The sequence below is a fragment of the Podarcis muralis genome, chromosome 17, assembly GCF_964188315.1.
Source record: "Podarcis muralis chromosome 17, rPodMur119.hap1.1, whole genome shotgun sequence".
In the NCBI taxonomy this organism is placed as follows: domain Eukaryota; kingdom Metazoa; phylum Chordata; class Lepidosauria; order Squamata; family Lacertidae; genus Podarcis; species Podarcis muralis.
Genome location: NC_135671.1, coordinates 39857889 through 39874453, shown reverse-complemented (window position 1 = coordinate 39874453; position 16565 = coordinate 39857889). Strand labels below are relative to the sequence as shown.

The 16565-nt window shown below is 47.7% G+C and overlaps 1 protein-coding gene across 6 annotated transcripts in view; it reads right to left on the bottom strand.

Annotated features, from left to right (window-relative positions):
• Positions 1-16565, bottom strand: part of IQSEC2 (IQ motif and Sec7 domain ArfGEF 2) — a 145103-nt gene that overhangs the window by 72319 nt on the left and 56219 nt on the right. Inside the window, exon 1 of one of the 6 annotated variants that reach the window (XM_028711396.2) lies at positions 7412-7584. The exons of the other annotated variants lie outside the window; for them this stretch is intronic. Within the exon in view, the coding sequence (XP_028567229.2) occupies positions 7412-7425 (14 nt within the window). The 5' untranslated portion in view covers positions 7426-7584. Of the gene's footprint in view, positions 1-7411; positions 7585-16565 lie in introns of those variants that run through there. 6 annotated transcript variants of the gene reach the window in all.

Below are 16565 nucleotides of genomic sequence, written 5' to 3'. Positions count from 1 at the left end.
ATATAAGCATACGCAGCTGCCATACCGAGTCAGACCACTGGGTCCATCCAGCTCGGTGTGATCTTCTCCAGTTCTCAGTGGCTTGCCAGTTCTTTCAAGCCTTGCAACTTGAGGTTGCTCAACTGGAGATGACAGGGTCTGAACCAGAGAACTTCTGCACTTGCTCTTACTGCTGAGCTAGTGGCCCCTCCCACCTGAAGCAGCCGACTCACTTTGCCTCTCAGAAGGTCTGGTTCAACTCTCTATTCCTAAACCAAGAATGGGGAACCTGTGGCCCTCCAGGTGTACTTGGACTCCATCAGCCCCAGCCAGCCTGGCTAATGGTCAAGGAGTTGTAGTCCAAGAACATCTGGAGTTGTAGTCCAAGAACATCTGGAGGGCCACAGACTTGCCTATGAGAATGCTATCCTCTGTCCATCATAAATGATTCTTTCCTCTCTAGAACGCAGAGAGACCTGGGATACCTTCTGTGTAGCAGAAACGGAATACATAAAGCATTATACATAACATAACTGAACTGCATGGTTAAGCCAACTGCTTAAAAAAATGCAGAAGCAATTAGCACTGCCTTGTCCACGTGAACACAAGCGAAATGAATTGTACAGTTGTGTTTGGCAATTGTAATTCATGTGCAGTACTGAATTTTTTACTTACTTTCCTGTACACCTGGAGTGGCTAACCTGTGGCCTTCTAGAAGTTGTTGAACTTGAGCTCCCATCAGCCTCAGCCAGCATAGCCAGTAAACAGAAATGACGGGAGCTGTAGCCTAGAGACATCTAGAGGGCCACAGATTCTCCATCACAAAACTTACAATCATGACCATATTTACACATGACGTTAGGGTAGTTTTCACAAAACTTTTTTTGCCCCAAAACAAGCACTACTGCCTTTCCTGAGATAGACTATCTTGCAAAGAAACATGAAAAGTTGCTGAAATTATGGGAATTGTTACTAGTCATCTGTGCTGGTTCAGTCATTAAGTTTCTCTATCTTAGCTCATACTGGGGAGGTGAAGCACTATGAACAAGGACCAAAATACATGTATTATGTCCAAACCAGCCTACAGTTTAGACCAGCTCTGCACAAAGTATGACTGAATGTGGACCACTTGGCATACATGGGGGCTCAAAAGACATTGTTTAGAGCCTCATAAGGATTATCAGCCATAGTGAGATATATGTAATAATAATGATGATGATGATAAAATTTGTACCCCGCCCATCTGACTGGGCTGCCCCAGCTACTCTGGGTGGTCTCCAACATATATAAAAACATAATAAAACATTAAAGATTAAAAAGCTTCCCTATACAGGGCTGCCTTCAGATGTCTTCTAAAGGTTGTATAATTATCTCCTTGACATCTGATGGGAGGTTGTTCCATAGGGCAGGCACCACTACCAAGAAGGCCCTTTGCCTGGTTCCCTGTAACTTCACTTCTGGCAGAGCAGGCACCGCCAGAAGGGCCTTGGAGCTGGATCTCAGTGTCCGGGCTGAACAATGGGGGTGGAGATGCTCCTTCAAGTATATAGGACTGAGGCCGTTTAGGGCTTTAAAGGTCTGGCAAGACAGTCTGCGGGCAGGTAGGGTCTCAGCCTGCGTACCAGATGGAGCTAATAGACAGCTGCCCTGGACACAGAATTGACCTGCGCCTCCATGGACAGCTGTGAGTCCAGAATGACTCCCAGGCTGCACACCTGGTCCTTCAGGGGCACAGTTACCCCATTCAGGGCCAGGGAGGCCTCCACACCTGCCCGCCCTCTGTCCCCCCCAAAACAGTACTTCTGTCTTGTCAGGATTCAACCTCAATCTGTTAGCCACCATCCATCCACCAACCACCTCCAGATACTCGCACAGGTCCTTCACCGCCTTCACTGGTTCTGATTTAAAAGAGAGGTGGAGCTCTCATTAAAGGCTGTGATGGGCCACAAACTCTGCAGGTCTGGCAGATGTATGCACAGAGTCCGTCACAACCACTCGTTATGCACATGAGCTGTCTGTTTCTATTCCTCTATTACTTTTGCTTGCCCAGCTATTGTATAATTAATAGTTGTATGATAAACAGAAATTCAGCAGGTGAAGAAAGCTGAATCTCTCCTTTGTCACACAGCTGTGGGGGGGGGGGGGTTAGCAACCAGGAAAGCTCTGCTAGCTGTGATGTGTAAAAAGGAGGACATGGATCTTCTTCCCCCTTAAAGTTACGTGGAAAAGGCAGCTTTCCTATCAGCATGGCCAAAGGCCAGAGAAGAGGGGACCCTTGCACCCATCAGAGTTGTGTAGAAAAGGCAATTTCAGCACCTGCTGGAATCCCGTCTTCTAAACAGTGATAGCTGTAGGAGCCTATCCTCTTTTGCATTTGGCTATGGCTATTTGCTACAGAGAGATTGTTACGAATGTAGGAAGTAGACTTGTTCAAGAGTTACACCTGCCCCCACAAAAAGTCATAATGCTGCCAATTTCTTTTCTGGCAGGGAACCTCTGCTTTTCACAGCAGTCTAACGGGTAGACATTAAGTGCGTGAAACATTCCCCCATCTACCCAGCCCCCAACTTATCTCTTTGTGGTTTCACTTTGAACTCCAGGATTTAGCAGGTGGCATTTCTCATGGCACAGAGATCCATGTTCCCACCTGCCATGCTAATTGCTGCAGATCAAGCCACAGCAAGAAGGGGGACAATTCAAAAGCTGGCCGTCTCTTCTTATCTCCATACAAGGAAAAGTTACATCTACTTAATGTCTGTATATCAAACTGCTGTTGAAGATCAGCAAAAGAAAAAAAGACAGACAGAGAGACAGCAGCTCTGGGCAGGCTTGCTGAAACTCCTCAACACACTCGCTAAGGACCCTGTCATTTTATGATCACTCATTTGCACATTCAGTCTTGCTCACACAGCTTCTGTCTGACACACTTGCTCTAGGCTCTTGCAAACACTTGCATGCGTCCACACACACAGTCTCTGCGTGAGCTGAAGCCCCCTTGTCAAAACTAGCCCCAGAGCACAAAATGGGCCCACACCCCAGCTTCTTTATCTCCATGGCATAAACAGAGATGAGAGTGTCCTTCTTTTGTAACCTGAGGCTGCAGCGTGGTGTGAGGGAGAAGGTAGTTTGTGTTAAGATGTTAACAGAGATCAGCAGGGTCTAGGGTGGAGTGAGCTGCAGCAGGGGTGCAGTGTTTCTCAAACTTGGGTCGTCAGCTGTTGTCGAACTACAACTTCCACCATCCCTGACCACTAGTCCTGCTTGCTAGGGATGATGGGAGTTGTAGTCCAACAACAGCTGGGGCCCCAAGTTTGAGAAACACAGGTAAGGCAAATGGAAAGGGATGTTGCAAGCATGGAGGAAATGAAATCCAGTATTTCCTTTTATGGGGACAAAAGCCCCACAGGTTCACAAGGCCAACACCAGTTGTCTTGCTGGGCGCCTGCTAACTCCCTGTGGGCCCAAGGCCAGCCTCCAGAGCCCCCTGGCAGCAGTGGCAGCAGCGCAGAAGAGGGGAACTACCAAAGGCATCTCGCCCAAGGGCCTGCCAAACCTTTCGCCGCAGCTGAAGTAACTATCTACAGCTGACAGCAGTAGCTCCATAATCTTGGCTCTTTTCCCACTTGGTGACCAGAACATTCTGCTATTGCTGGGGAAAGACCCCAGAAATCCAGCCCATTCCGTCTGATGTTAAGAACAAAGGAAGCTGCCTTGCACTGAGCAACAGCATTGGCCCATCAAGCTCAGGATTGTCTAAAGTGGCCAGGAGGTTGGCATTTCCAGCCCTACCTGGAAATGCCAGGGCCTGGGAGCTGCTGCATACCAAGCAGGGGCTCCACCACTGCGCTATGACCCCCCCCCCCGCCTTCTGCATCCTAGGGAGCTACAAGCAACCCAACCCTCAGGGCTGTCATGGGAACCAGGAAGTCTAGGAAATGCTGGATTTTGTGGATAAGCATAGCATGTTGAGACCTGGGAATGGCTTGGAGTGAGCAAGTTGCGGGTGGTGGGTGTGAGTGGCTTACCTGCAGCCTGTGTGCCTGGCAGGGGAAGCTAGCTGCGAGTGGAGAAGCGACTGAGCAGAACAGCAGTACTGGTGCAGAGTGGGACACGTGGACGACCTATAGAAGGCAGCAGAGAGACGGAGCAACAGAGAGAGAGAGAGAAAGAGAGACAGAGAGGGAGAGAGAGGAAGGGAGATGTGTGTAGGGAAATAAATGAAGGAAGAGATATGTGTGGACACAGATGGAAGGAATGTGCCAGAAGGAGTGGGTGGATGGATGGATGGGCAGAGAGAGGGGAAGGAAGAGAAGAAAAAACACAAAGTCAAGAAAAAGAAGGACAGCACTGAACAAACAGAAAAAAAACATAGCAACACCCCCTGGCCAAACGAGGAGACTCAGCCACACACTGGGCCATGGAAAGGGGGGGAGAGGGAGGGGAAGAGAAAGAGAAACAGAGAGCAGCAGTTCCCTGGGGACAAGGATTAGAGGCCACAGCAGCTACAGGTGCAGGAAGAGATAGGCAGCAGAACACTTGGCGGGTCACAGAACTGAGGGCCGCCTGGCATGAAAGAGCAAAAAAGCACTTGGGTGGGGAGGTATTCAGGGATCAAGGAGGCAAAAGCTACAGTAGGTGAGACAGAAAAAGCAGGGAACTAGCCTAGAGAGAGCCAACAATGCTGACAACAAGCTGAGGTACTTGTTCCTCAGGAGGAGTGGAGCAGAGGGAACCTGGTCAGGGCACCAGGGCTGAGGGTGAAGCGTCAGCAGTGCTAGGCTGCAATACACATGGAGTGATGTTTCGAAGGGGTCCTTCACCCTCCAGGAAAACTGATGTGCAGGTCTTTGGTTGACTACAGCTGCATGTGCAACATGGCATGGAACTCTCTTGGCAGCCTTGTGGGTCTCTGCCAATCCCACGCCTCTCTTAGCCAGCAGTTTGCCCCTTCCTCTGAGATGACAGCTGCAGGAGGGGAAGCTTCTGGGGCAAAAGCAAGTCTCACTTGAAAGGCTCCGAAGGTGAGCACTTGGGGGTGTACCTGATGGGAGGCAGGGAAGACTGGAGAGTATGTCCATGTTGGTAAGCATGCGCACTGAGCTGCCTGGGTCACATAAGGTCAGAAGGAAGGATCTGCTAGGGAAGCTGCACAGGAGGAGCAGGAAGGACCATTGGGACTGCAGAGTTCAGAGCAAAGAGAGGCAACCCAGAGGGATCAGGATGGAAGCAGCAAGTTTCTGCCTCTCCCAACCACCCTCCCCTATGCGACTCAAGAGAGTGACGCTGAAGAGGATGAGAAACCCAGGTCCACATTTCTTCCTATAATAGCCCCTTCTCCCTCCCCTCAAAAGCCCTGTTGTTTTCTCATCAAAACATGGAGGAGGCAACCAACTTGGAGAAAGGGGTGAAGATTAACACCCCCACCCCACCCCAAATGAGGAAGCAGGTAAAGGAGAAACGTTGGAAGGGAAGGGCAGCTGCCACCAGAGCTCAAGGCGGGTCCATTTCAACATGTTTTGTGCTGTTTCATCCTAAGCAAGACTTTGCCTCATATCCTGTTTTCAGCCCCAGATTTCAGTCCTGGAATATCTGCCTAATTGTCTAAAAGCCGCTTTCTGGGCTCTCTATTGCATTCCAGTGCAACCCCTCCCCTCCAAAACTTGGAATTCCAGAGTGGCTATGATTAAGCATGTAAAAGGGTGGGTGATCAGGAGAGCTTTGGTTCTCAGTGGCTCCCACTAAAGTCCCCAGATGCAAAATAAAAGGGTATACAACTGGCAAAGGCTGTGAGCAGAAGGCACAGCGACCCCCTTCCCTAGCACTCCTTTACTTTCTCCCAGATAAGAAATGGCTGCTCTTGACGCCTATAGGAAATGCTGCAACAGGATGCAAAAGTTACCCCACCCTGACCCTGGAGGGACGATGCAGTCCCACTTCCACGCCTCCCCCTTTGGAGCAGGCAGGCTTTGGCCCTCAATGAGTGGCTTGCCAGGGCAAAAGTAACATATGTGCCATTGAGCATGTCCAGACTGTCTTCGCCTCAACACTCAGTAACCCCAACCAGTCCTGACACAGTGCAGATTACAAAGCAAAGCCCAAGATGTGAGACTTCAAGGCAGGCCTGAGTGCCCAGTCACTGACAGGAGAAGTAAAGGGACTTAGAGGTCCTAAGCACTTTCTTTCTGAACAAGACCCGGGCCTGTCCTAGGCTTGTCCTCTTTTTCCAGGACACGTCCTCTTTTTCAGGGGTAAAATTTGAGACAAATTGCATTTATTTGCTTTGAATGGCTGTCACAGCATCCTTATTTTGCTCTTCAAAATATGGCAACCCTATGACTAACCTGCTGCTCTTGATTCCAAGTGTGGCTCAGCGGCGTAGTGGGAGGGGGGCTAGGGGCCGGTGGCCCTGGGCAGAAAATTATGAGACGGGTGCAACCAGGCGCCTCCACAGCAGGCTCCCTGCTGAGCTCCTGCCGTCTTCCGGAGCCACCCCAGCTGCCCAGTCCCCGGGGGGCACAACATTTGCCCTGCCCTGGACACCAGCAACCCATGCTATGCCACTGCTCCTGCTGCTTGCAAACAAAAACTCGAAAGGATGGGTCTTCCGTTCTTTGTCCAGAGGCATGCTGCTTCTGCACAAAACCAGTGCCTGCTCCTGCTCCAGTCACTTTCTTTCCCAACCAGTCTTCTCTTTTCTCTTTCTACCACTACTTCCTCCACAGGCACAGTTAAGAACACCCGGGACAAACAACATAGATAAGTTTTGCTTCCTGTGTACATATTTTACTGCACATTATAAAACACTGAAGAACTCAAGTGAGGGAATAAGAAGGATGGGGAAATAGGCGGGGGTGGGGGTTCTGTACATGGCTCTCAACAGGAATTCAAGAAAAAAGCCCCGCCATGGGACACTTCAATCAGCCCTGAATAAGAAAGAGGGAGGGGTTGCGATTCCAGCCAACAAGCCCCATCTTAGCCCACAGCCCCAGAAGAGAAAGTCCTCAGCTTAGCAGACGGCTGCAATATGCGTGATCCTCCCCAGCTAACTGCCTTGAGACAGAGGCTTAGCAGTTCATTAATAAAGTAATTGTATTCTTATTCCTGCCTTGCTTTCCTGTTTCGTGTTTGGGCTTTGAAAGAGTCCCATGGATCCGCCCTTTCCCCGCTCCCAGGGTCTCCATTGCGCTGGCAGCGGGGGGGCGGAATGGTTTCTGCGAGTAAGAAGCGCCGCGACTCCTGGCCTAGAGAGAAGCCCCGCATTTCTGGGGAAAGTACCAAGCCAGCGCATCATCATGCACGCTCGGGGGGGGGGGCACTACCCCCTGCCAGCCCCCCGAGCAGCCTCGCCCTCCTCTGCCTCCCCGCTCCTGTCTCCGGGCAGCCCCGGCCCCGTTTTGCAGGTATTCCGGGCCAGAGTCCCCGCTCCACTCACACGTCGCGCTCCATCTCCGCCTCTTTCTCTCCTCTTCCCGCAAACTTCTCTCCTTCCACGCGCAACACACCCACTTCTTCCAGCGGGGGGGCCCGGTGATCTCCCCCCCCCAAGCGAGGCGTCGCTCTTCCTTTTCTCCCCCTCCGTCAGCTGATCGCCTTCCACGGAAATCCCGGGCTGGGCAGGGGAGGGGGAGGGAGAGCATTGGAGTTAACATGTTAAATGCTGTTTTTTTGTTGGCAAGATCTTTGAGAGCTGGTGTGGAGCTGGTGCGGGCGGAGGGGGAAAAGACGCAAAGTGATCCGGACGGCGCTTCCCTCTAAAGGAACTATTCAGTCTCATTAGACCATTTTAGAAAATCATTTTTCAGCCTATATCAATTTTGTTTGAAATGAACAGACTCATCAAAAGAGCAAAGTACATAAAATAATACGAGAAGTGTAATGCTTGACCCAGCAGCAAATCGCTAGGTAAAGGCAAAGGGACCCCTGACCGTTAGATCCAGTTGCAAATGACTCTGGGGTTGCGGCGCTCATCTCGCTTTATTGGCCGAGGGAGCCGGCGTACAGCTTCTGGGTCATGTGGCCAGCATGACCAAGCCGCTTCTGGCAAACCAGAGCAGCGCACGGAAACGCCGTTTACCTTCCCGCTGGAGAGGTACCTATTCATCTACTTGCACTTTGACGTGCTTTCGAACTGCTAGGTTGGCAGGAGCAGGAACCGAGCAACAGGAGCTCACCCCGTCGTGGGGATTCAAACCGCCAACCTTCTGATCGGCAAGCCCTAGGCTCTGTGGTTTAACCCACAGCGCCACTCGCAAATCGCTACAATTTAGCAAAACAGCAGGAGAAACCAAACAAGAATGAAAGGACTTGGAACCTGCTATTTGCCTGCCCCCATTGCAATGGGCATAGGAGCCAACTCCTAGGGGCCAAGGGGTCTTTGCCCCCCCCCATAAAATATTTGAGGGGACTGGGCCCTCCCAAAGGTGATGGGCATTGACATGCAAATGGTGTGCATGCACCACATCATGTGATCAGTTATGCAGGGCTGGGCTTACCTGCCCCCCCAAAAAATATTTTGTTCAAGTTGGCACCTTGGCAATGGGTGTTAGTGAATGCAGCCACAGCCCATCCAAGAGTCCAAACATCCCTGTACCTTCCCAGCTTACAGTAATTCATACTGTGGCCATTTGCATAGAAAAGAAACACCCCCAAATACATCAACTGACACATGCCACTCGTTTGTCAGTTTCTCTTACTAGGTTCTATCACTGTTTGAACTTGCTCAGAAAACCTATCCACAACCTGTGGTAGGAAGGGAACCAAGAAAGGCACAGAAATAAGAACTTCTGTCTTCTCCAGCTCAGCATTGCCAACACAAAAATCTGGCTTGCTTGATCCGCAGAAATCAACAAGAGAACTTTTTTGCAGTATGCGGATGCGCAAATTTAGTGTGCAAATTTAGTGACTAGGTTTAGTGACTGTTAAAGGTACAGCAGCAGAGGCAGATTGAAAAGCTGGCAACCCTACCCCTCATCAGTTAAAACTGATTCCTATTCCAGAAAGTGGGGGGGGGGGGGGAGTAATATAGGCCAGTGGGGCAATGGAATCAGAATGGGGGACAGAGTGCAGCTCCATGACTTTTAAGAGCAGGATGATTATCCGCCTGAGCACCAAAGTATCACAGCCTTCTTTTCTGGCAAGTGAATGAGGTGATAAGGAGGCTTTCAAGTGTATTTGTTTTTTGATTTAGCAGCTTAGAATAGAGGAAGTCAAAGAATGAGGGAGGAAATCTAGCAGAGGCTGACACTACTTTCATTTCCTTTTGTAATTAAAAGCTAAAGATTGCATTTCAGCTGGCTGAAGAATTTTTCCTAATGCCCACTATGTTTTACAAGCTGAACCTCAGCTGCCTGCACTCTTTGCCTCTTCTTGGAGCCACGGCTATGAGGGCTGTCCTATTGAGCTCCTGCACTTAATAATTTACCATCATACCTCTCATCCTAGCTCTCCACTATTACCCAAGCTAGACAAACTTAGGAACAGAATTCGCCTTTGCTAGATTCTTTGCAAGTATTGACAACACCAATTGCTTCGTGCACATAGCATAACTAATGGCAAGTAACGTACTCCTCCCCCCCCCTGCCCATGTGATCTGAGAGTTATATCATTCCCTCCTGCTTAACTGTTATTTTTACCTGATGCTTCTACTCTGTTGTTTTGTTTACAAGGACCAAAGTCGTAAATAGGCAAATCTGTGTATGCACATGCACACATACACAGTATACAACCATCCCACCCACTCAGTAATAAGGTTTCCCAATCCTATCCATTGTGAGAGGCTGAGGTTTTGCTTTACTAGCTTGTATCAAGCCACTCATAGTAAAATATGGGGGTCTCTTTTGGTCAGCAGGAAAGATCCCAATTACATCTCAAAGTGTTTTAATGTACACCAGTTATTCAGTTCCAAATATTTTAACATCTAGGGCAGTGGTTCTCCAAGGGTGTGGCGCATTATATTATTCTAGCTGCTAGCAGGAGCGGATGGTAAGTGTGGTGGGAAGATTCAAGGACAATCATTATTATATTTTGGGAATGATTCATGTTCTTATGTAGCTGCATTTTTTAACACTTTCTGGATGTCCCCTGCTCATATTATAAAGTAGTTGTGTTCTAGGTTGTATATCAAGCACTGCTAAGAGTTGTTTCTTTTTGTTTTCCAAAGTACTTATTATCAATTAAAAAATCAGTGTGGCACAAGCAAATTTTTAATCTGGCCCAGAGAAAAAAGTTTGAGAACTTCTGATCTAAGGGGTGAGATGGCATGCAATTAGAAAGTATGTGTATTTGTTCTATGTACATGTACAAAGCTGCTTCCTGGCTCATAGGGAAGAATTTGTGTCTTGATTACTATCACTTTCAATTTCTTTTGTCAGGGTGTAACAGACCACAGAGCAATGACAGTTCATTTGGCATTTTCATACCATGAATTCACTGAGCACAACTTGAACATACCTGGTGTTTTCTTTGCCTCTACATTGGAGGTTAGGGGGTGGAAGGAAGATGTTTGAGAAATTCAGTCTACATGAATTCCAATACAAACCAATCTGATCTGCATGTCCCAAATAAATGCACAGATCAGGACATATCATATTGGCTTGAATATAAGCCGCACCTGCAAATAAGTCGCACCTGTAAAATTCAAGGGGGGGGGAGAGAAAAAAAGGACAATCCCAGAATATAAGCCGCTCCCTTAAAATTGAGTTACAGGCTGAAAATCGCTGAGGTTGGTAGAATTGTAACTCTGAGGCAATTTAAGCCTTTGAACTTGCAAGCAAAAGTTACCGTACAATCGCTAAAATCACAAATTGCTATTCAGTTGCTACAATTCTGCAGACACTCACACCCATATATGGCGAATGAACAGCCTCAAGCTCGCAATTCGGCAATGAAACATTTTTTTGTTCCGTTTTACTGTATGTCTGTTTCAGCAGCGATATCATAAAAGCCCATTTTTGTAAGGTTGCGAATTTAAGCCGCACTTTTAACTATTCACCGTTGGAATTTGGGGGGAAAGTGAGGCTTATATTCAGGCCAATTCTGACCTAGTTCACAGTTCAAAAACATATACAAATATGTATTTTAAAAACTGAGTGAAATGCTATAAACCACGTATATTATTTTGCTAGGAAAAGAAGATATAGAGCAGTCTTTGTCAATCTGGTGCCCTCCCGTTGTTTGTTTGACTACAATTCCTACCAGCACAGAAACACCCCATGATGGTGTGTTGGCTGGAGCTGATGGAGATTGCAGTCCAACAGCATCTTGGAGAGCACCAGATTGGCGAGGGCTGGTGTAGAGGTGGTGAGGACCCACCTTTGGGAAGGAAGTGGTGTCTTGTCCTTTGCCCTGGGAGGCAGGACTCTCAGTCTCCCCATCTCTGTTTAGGAATGCTCAGTGCCCTTTGATCCCAAAGGGGGGAAAGCAAATGACCACCTTGCTTCATTCAGCACAGCGTTCACATCCTTTGAGGGAAATCCTTTGGCTAACGGGAGAATACACACTAGAGGGCAGTGTTTACTGCACAGAAACACCCCGTCCACTAGACTCTTGCTGTTCACATTTCCTTGGCTTCACCTAGGCAGCTGCAGCTTTGGGCCTCTTCTGCCTTGGAGCTCCTCTAGTTCTAACCCCAGCTGATTTTGCTTAGCAGCAACAGGCACTCTGTACACTCTTGAAAGTACTCACTACTTTACCTAACCCAGGGTTGAGCATCAAGACTGAGGCAACTCCCAGGGATGAGCCCTCAGTCCGCTGTAAGTGTGAACTCTGGTCATTCATCCCACAAGGGCTGGCTCTCCTTGCGTCAAAGACAGGGAACCTGTGCCCTTCCGATGTCCTGAGGCACCAGCTCCCATCAGCCCCAGGCAGCATGCCCAATTGTCCAGGGTGATGGAGTGCAGCTGAAGGCCATAGCTCCCCCAACCAAGGGGAAACCAAGGGTGCAACCAGGCAGAAGCAGAGCCAGACTAAGGAGGCAGGTGGGGAGCACATTCATGCAGCTGTTCTGGGAATATCATACTTTGATTCACTTTTCTTCCGCTTCCACGCGTGCAAGCAACAATTTTCTTCAGAGAACAAGTCCTTCTACTTGGCATAGCTACAGTCACAAGACACCCCCCCCCCCCTTGGAAGCATAAAATGGTTGTACTGACACTGTGATGGGAGGGGCACATACAAACAGGTGCTTGCCTAAAGCTGCCTTCTTGGTGACAGAATTACAGAGGTGAGATTCCAACAGGGAACTTTGGGACTTGCAGCTCACGGTTTTGGTCATCACATCATCTCTTATTTGTCTCCTGACCTTCTCCTATCCCCTTCCGGAGCATGTGGCTCAAACCTTGGCCTCTCCCCCATGCACAGGCATTGCATCACATGTATGCTTTGTGCAGCACCCAGCATGCATCTGGCACCCATAAATGCCCAGCAAACGCTCAGTATGAGCCAAGGACGGTGTTATCTCAATGCCCATTTGTTTACGAAGGTAGTCAGAGTAGAGCAACAAGAGATACTGTACATTTACAGAGCAATGCTATGCATATTGCTCAGAAGTAAACCCTGTTGTGCTTGGTGGGGCCTACCACTCTCAGATAACTGGGTTTAGGGTTAGGCCATTTAGATCAATAGACTGAAGCCTGGCCTATTCGCTGTTGGACTCTTGGTGCTTTCAGACAGGTCTTTACTGTGGGATCAGGGCTCCTCTTGCATGCAAGGGTTTTTGTTGTTGTTTTTGCACAACCACATAATGCTGTTGGCACCAAAATGCCAGCCTGTATTTCTTCCAAGTGTTGCCAACATCCTGTTGCCCTCTGTGTAGCATTAATCTTGGTTTATGTGAGCAGAGGCTGCTCTGCAGTTGCTGTCACCTCCCCCCACCCCACCCCCACTGTAACACCACAGATCAGGACATGCCACCAGCACCAATAGTCCCATGTCTGTCGCATTTTGATACACTTATGCAAAGTATTAAGGTGATACGTTCATTAACATAAGAATGTTAACACAGACACACTATAATTACATTTGCCTCCTGCCCTTCCTAAATTTAGCCTCACAACAGTCTCCCAAAGGAGACACATGCTCATTAATACGCCAGAAGCAGGTACAGAAAAATTATGTTTGCCCTGAAGAGACAGACACAGCACCCTCCTCACTGCATCTGCACCTATCCTAAGACGTAGTTGTGTGGATCTGAGGCACTAAAAAAAGAGTGCTGTGGAACATCCTCCAGACTGACTCTGCAATACCAGATCTGGATTTGCAGTCTTAGTTTTAACAAGATGCCTTACGATTATTGATCTGCTTCAGGTTATCATTTATAAATAGAAGCAGAGTTGTCAGCACCTAGTCCTGCAGGATGCTCTCTTTAATAATTGCAGCATCACACAGAGAGATTTGGTAGCTGCTTCATCTTCTTTTACTGCAGCAGTGTAAAGAATGAGAGAATCCACCTCTCCCTGCAATGCAGCTCTTAAAAGCACAGGAGCTCAATTTGGAGCAGCATCTGGCAACCTTAATTATGAGAGTCACGGCAACAGAGAGCCAGCTGGCACAGCTTCAGTGCCCTAGCAAGACTTTACAATTGAGTTACAGGTTTCAATATGCTGGAGGCAGCAGGAGCCATATGGTCAGGTCGACTGTGTACCGCAGGTTTGTCCTCCGTTGTGTTGGAAGTGAGCCCAGAGCCTAGGAGTGGCTCTTTTTAGGGACTGAGGCAGCATTGGCTCTAAAAGATCCTGAATTGTCACAGAGCCATTGGCTGTAGGAGCATTCAGGTGGTTTCAGAGGTGTGTGTGGAGGTTGACGGTATGCAAGGGCACAGAGCCAACCCCTCCTCAAGTTGCTAAGACCAGGAAAGACATACTTTGAAAGTCAACTAGAAGCAGAACACAGTGAAGACTGTTTCAGCCGTGAGGGTAAAGCACAGCCATCATGGCTGGTATTCTGAGAGAGTGGATCCCCAGGCAGCTGACAAGGGCATCATCTGCACGCAAGAGGGTGGTATCAGCAGAGTGAGGGAACCCAAAAGTTTGTGGAAGTATAAAAAAGTCTTGTGAGGGTGGGGATTCAGAGAGGAGAACCGAAAAACTGCTCAGTGAGGACCGAGTATGCTCAGATGCATGAATGCTGGATGATGGTTGGGTTGGGGGCAGAAAATATGTGTGTGTGTAATAAAGCAAGCGAAGATGCACAGATATCTCAGAATTTTATTCCAGAGCAACTCAGGTTGGTCAAACCATCACACAAGTGCTATAAAGCAGGCAAAGTGTACCTCTTCAGCAGCAGCTCGCTTTAATTTTCAGAAAGGTAACCAATTTATACTAGCTGCTATTCAAAGTTTTCAAGCTAAAGTCAAAACAAAAAAAATTCCTTCCAGTAGCACCTTAAAGACCAACTAAGTTAGTTCTTGGTATGAGCTTTCGTGTGCATGCACACTTCTTCAGATACACTGAAGAAGTGTATCTGAAGAAGTGTGCATGCACACGAAAGCTCATACCAAGAACTAACTTAGTTGGTCTTTAAGGTGCTACTGGAAGGAATTTTTTTTGTTTTGACTATGGCAGACCAACACGGCTACCCATCTGTAATTCAAGCTAAAGTGACATCCCGGCTTCTTTTGGGGATCCCAATATGGATACAAGCATATAATAGTGATTTAGATAAGATACACTCAAGTTTCTTGAGACGTATCCTGGGACTCTCAAGTTCAATCAAGTATGAGACGATGTGTGCGGAACTAGGTATACACACGATGGAATATTGGGTGTGGGCCAGCACTGGAAAACACTGGTTGCGTTGCCATTCTCATTGCCAGCCCTTGAGTCTGCTTTCTGACTTACTTAAGGACTCTTATAAATCCAAATGGTTCCAATGCTTACATAGCAAAATCAGATCTATTGATATTGACTTGGAACTCTTGTATAATTCAAGTTAGCAATACATTTATCGTAATATTCAAACCAGATTAAGGGACATTTGAAAAACAAAACATCAAATCAGCTGTAAATAAAATTTGCTCCCCCAAGTTTAATGGCATAAATACAACAGATAACAGGGTCACTTACATTTCAAAATAAATAATTCCAGTCCAACACAAGGCCTTTATGTTAGCTCAACTGAACGTTTTCGCCTCAGCTTTTGTCAAGGGCAGATATTAAAACATCCCCAGAAATGATAAACATTGCAGATGTTTTTTGAATGTGCTGGATACAGTAGAACATATTCTTTTCTACTGACTGCTGCACAAAGAGCTACGCAAACGCATACTATCCCATTTTTGGGTAGTCTAACATCACGGCTTAAAATCACGTATGCTTAAAATTCTACAAGGAAAGCTCAAGCAGTATGTGGACCGAGAACTCCCAGAAGTGCAAGCTGGATTTAGAAGAGGCAGAGGAACCAGAGACCAAATTGCAAACATGCGCTGGATTATGGAGAAAGCTAGAGAGTTCCAGAAAGACATCTACTTCTGCTTCATTGACTATGCAAAAGCCTTTGACTGTGTCGACCACAGCAAACTATGGCAAGTTCTTAAAGAAATGGGAGTGCCTGATCACCTCATCTGTCTCCTGAGAAATCTCTATGTGGGACAAGAAGCTACAGTTAGAACTGGATATGGAACAACTGATTGGTTCAAAATTGGGAAAGGAGTACGACAAGGCTGTATATTGTCTCCCTGCTTATTTAACTTACGGTATATGCAGAATTCATCATGCGAAAGGCTGGGCTGGATGAATCCCTAGCCGAAATTACGATTGCCGGAAGAAATATCAACAACTTCAGATATGCAGATGACACAACCTTGATGGCAGAAAGTGAAGAGGAATTAAAGAACCTTTTAATGAGGGTGAAAGAGGAGAGCACAAAATATGGTCTGAAGCTCAACATCAAAAAAACAAAGATCATGGCCACTGGTCCCATCACCTTCTGGCAAATAGAAGGGGAAGAAATGGAGGCAGTGAGAGATTTTACTTTCTTGGGCTCCATGATCACTGCAGATGGTGACAGCAGCCACGAAATTAAAAGACGCCTGCTTCTTGGGAGAAAAGCAATGACAAACCTAGACAGCATCTTAAAAAGTAGAGACATCACCTTGCCAACAAAGGTCCGTATAGTAAAAGCTATGGTTTTCCCAGTAGTGATGTATGGAAATGAGAGCTGGACCATAAAGAAGGCTGATCGCCAAAGAATTGATGCTTTTGAATTCTGGTGCTGGAGGAGACTCTTGAGAGTCCCATGGACTGCAAGAAGATCAAACCTCTCCATTCTGAAGGAAATCAGCCCTGAGTGCTCACTGGAAGGACAGATCCTGAAGCTTTGGCCGCCTCATGAGAAGAGAGGACTCCCTGGAAAAGACCCTGATGTTGGGAAAGATGGAGGGCACAAGGAGAAGGGGACGACAGAGGACGAGATGGTGGGACAGTGTTCTCGAAGCTACCAGCATGAGTTTGACCAAACTGCGGGAGGCAGTGGAAGACAGGAGTGCCTGGTGTGCTCTGGTCCATGGGGTCACGAAGAGTCGGAAACGACTAAACGACTAAACAACAGCAACAAACATCACGGCACAATGAAAACATCAGGTTCTATCTGTC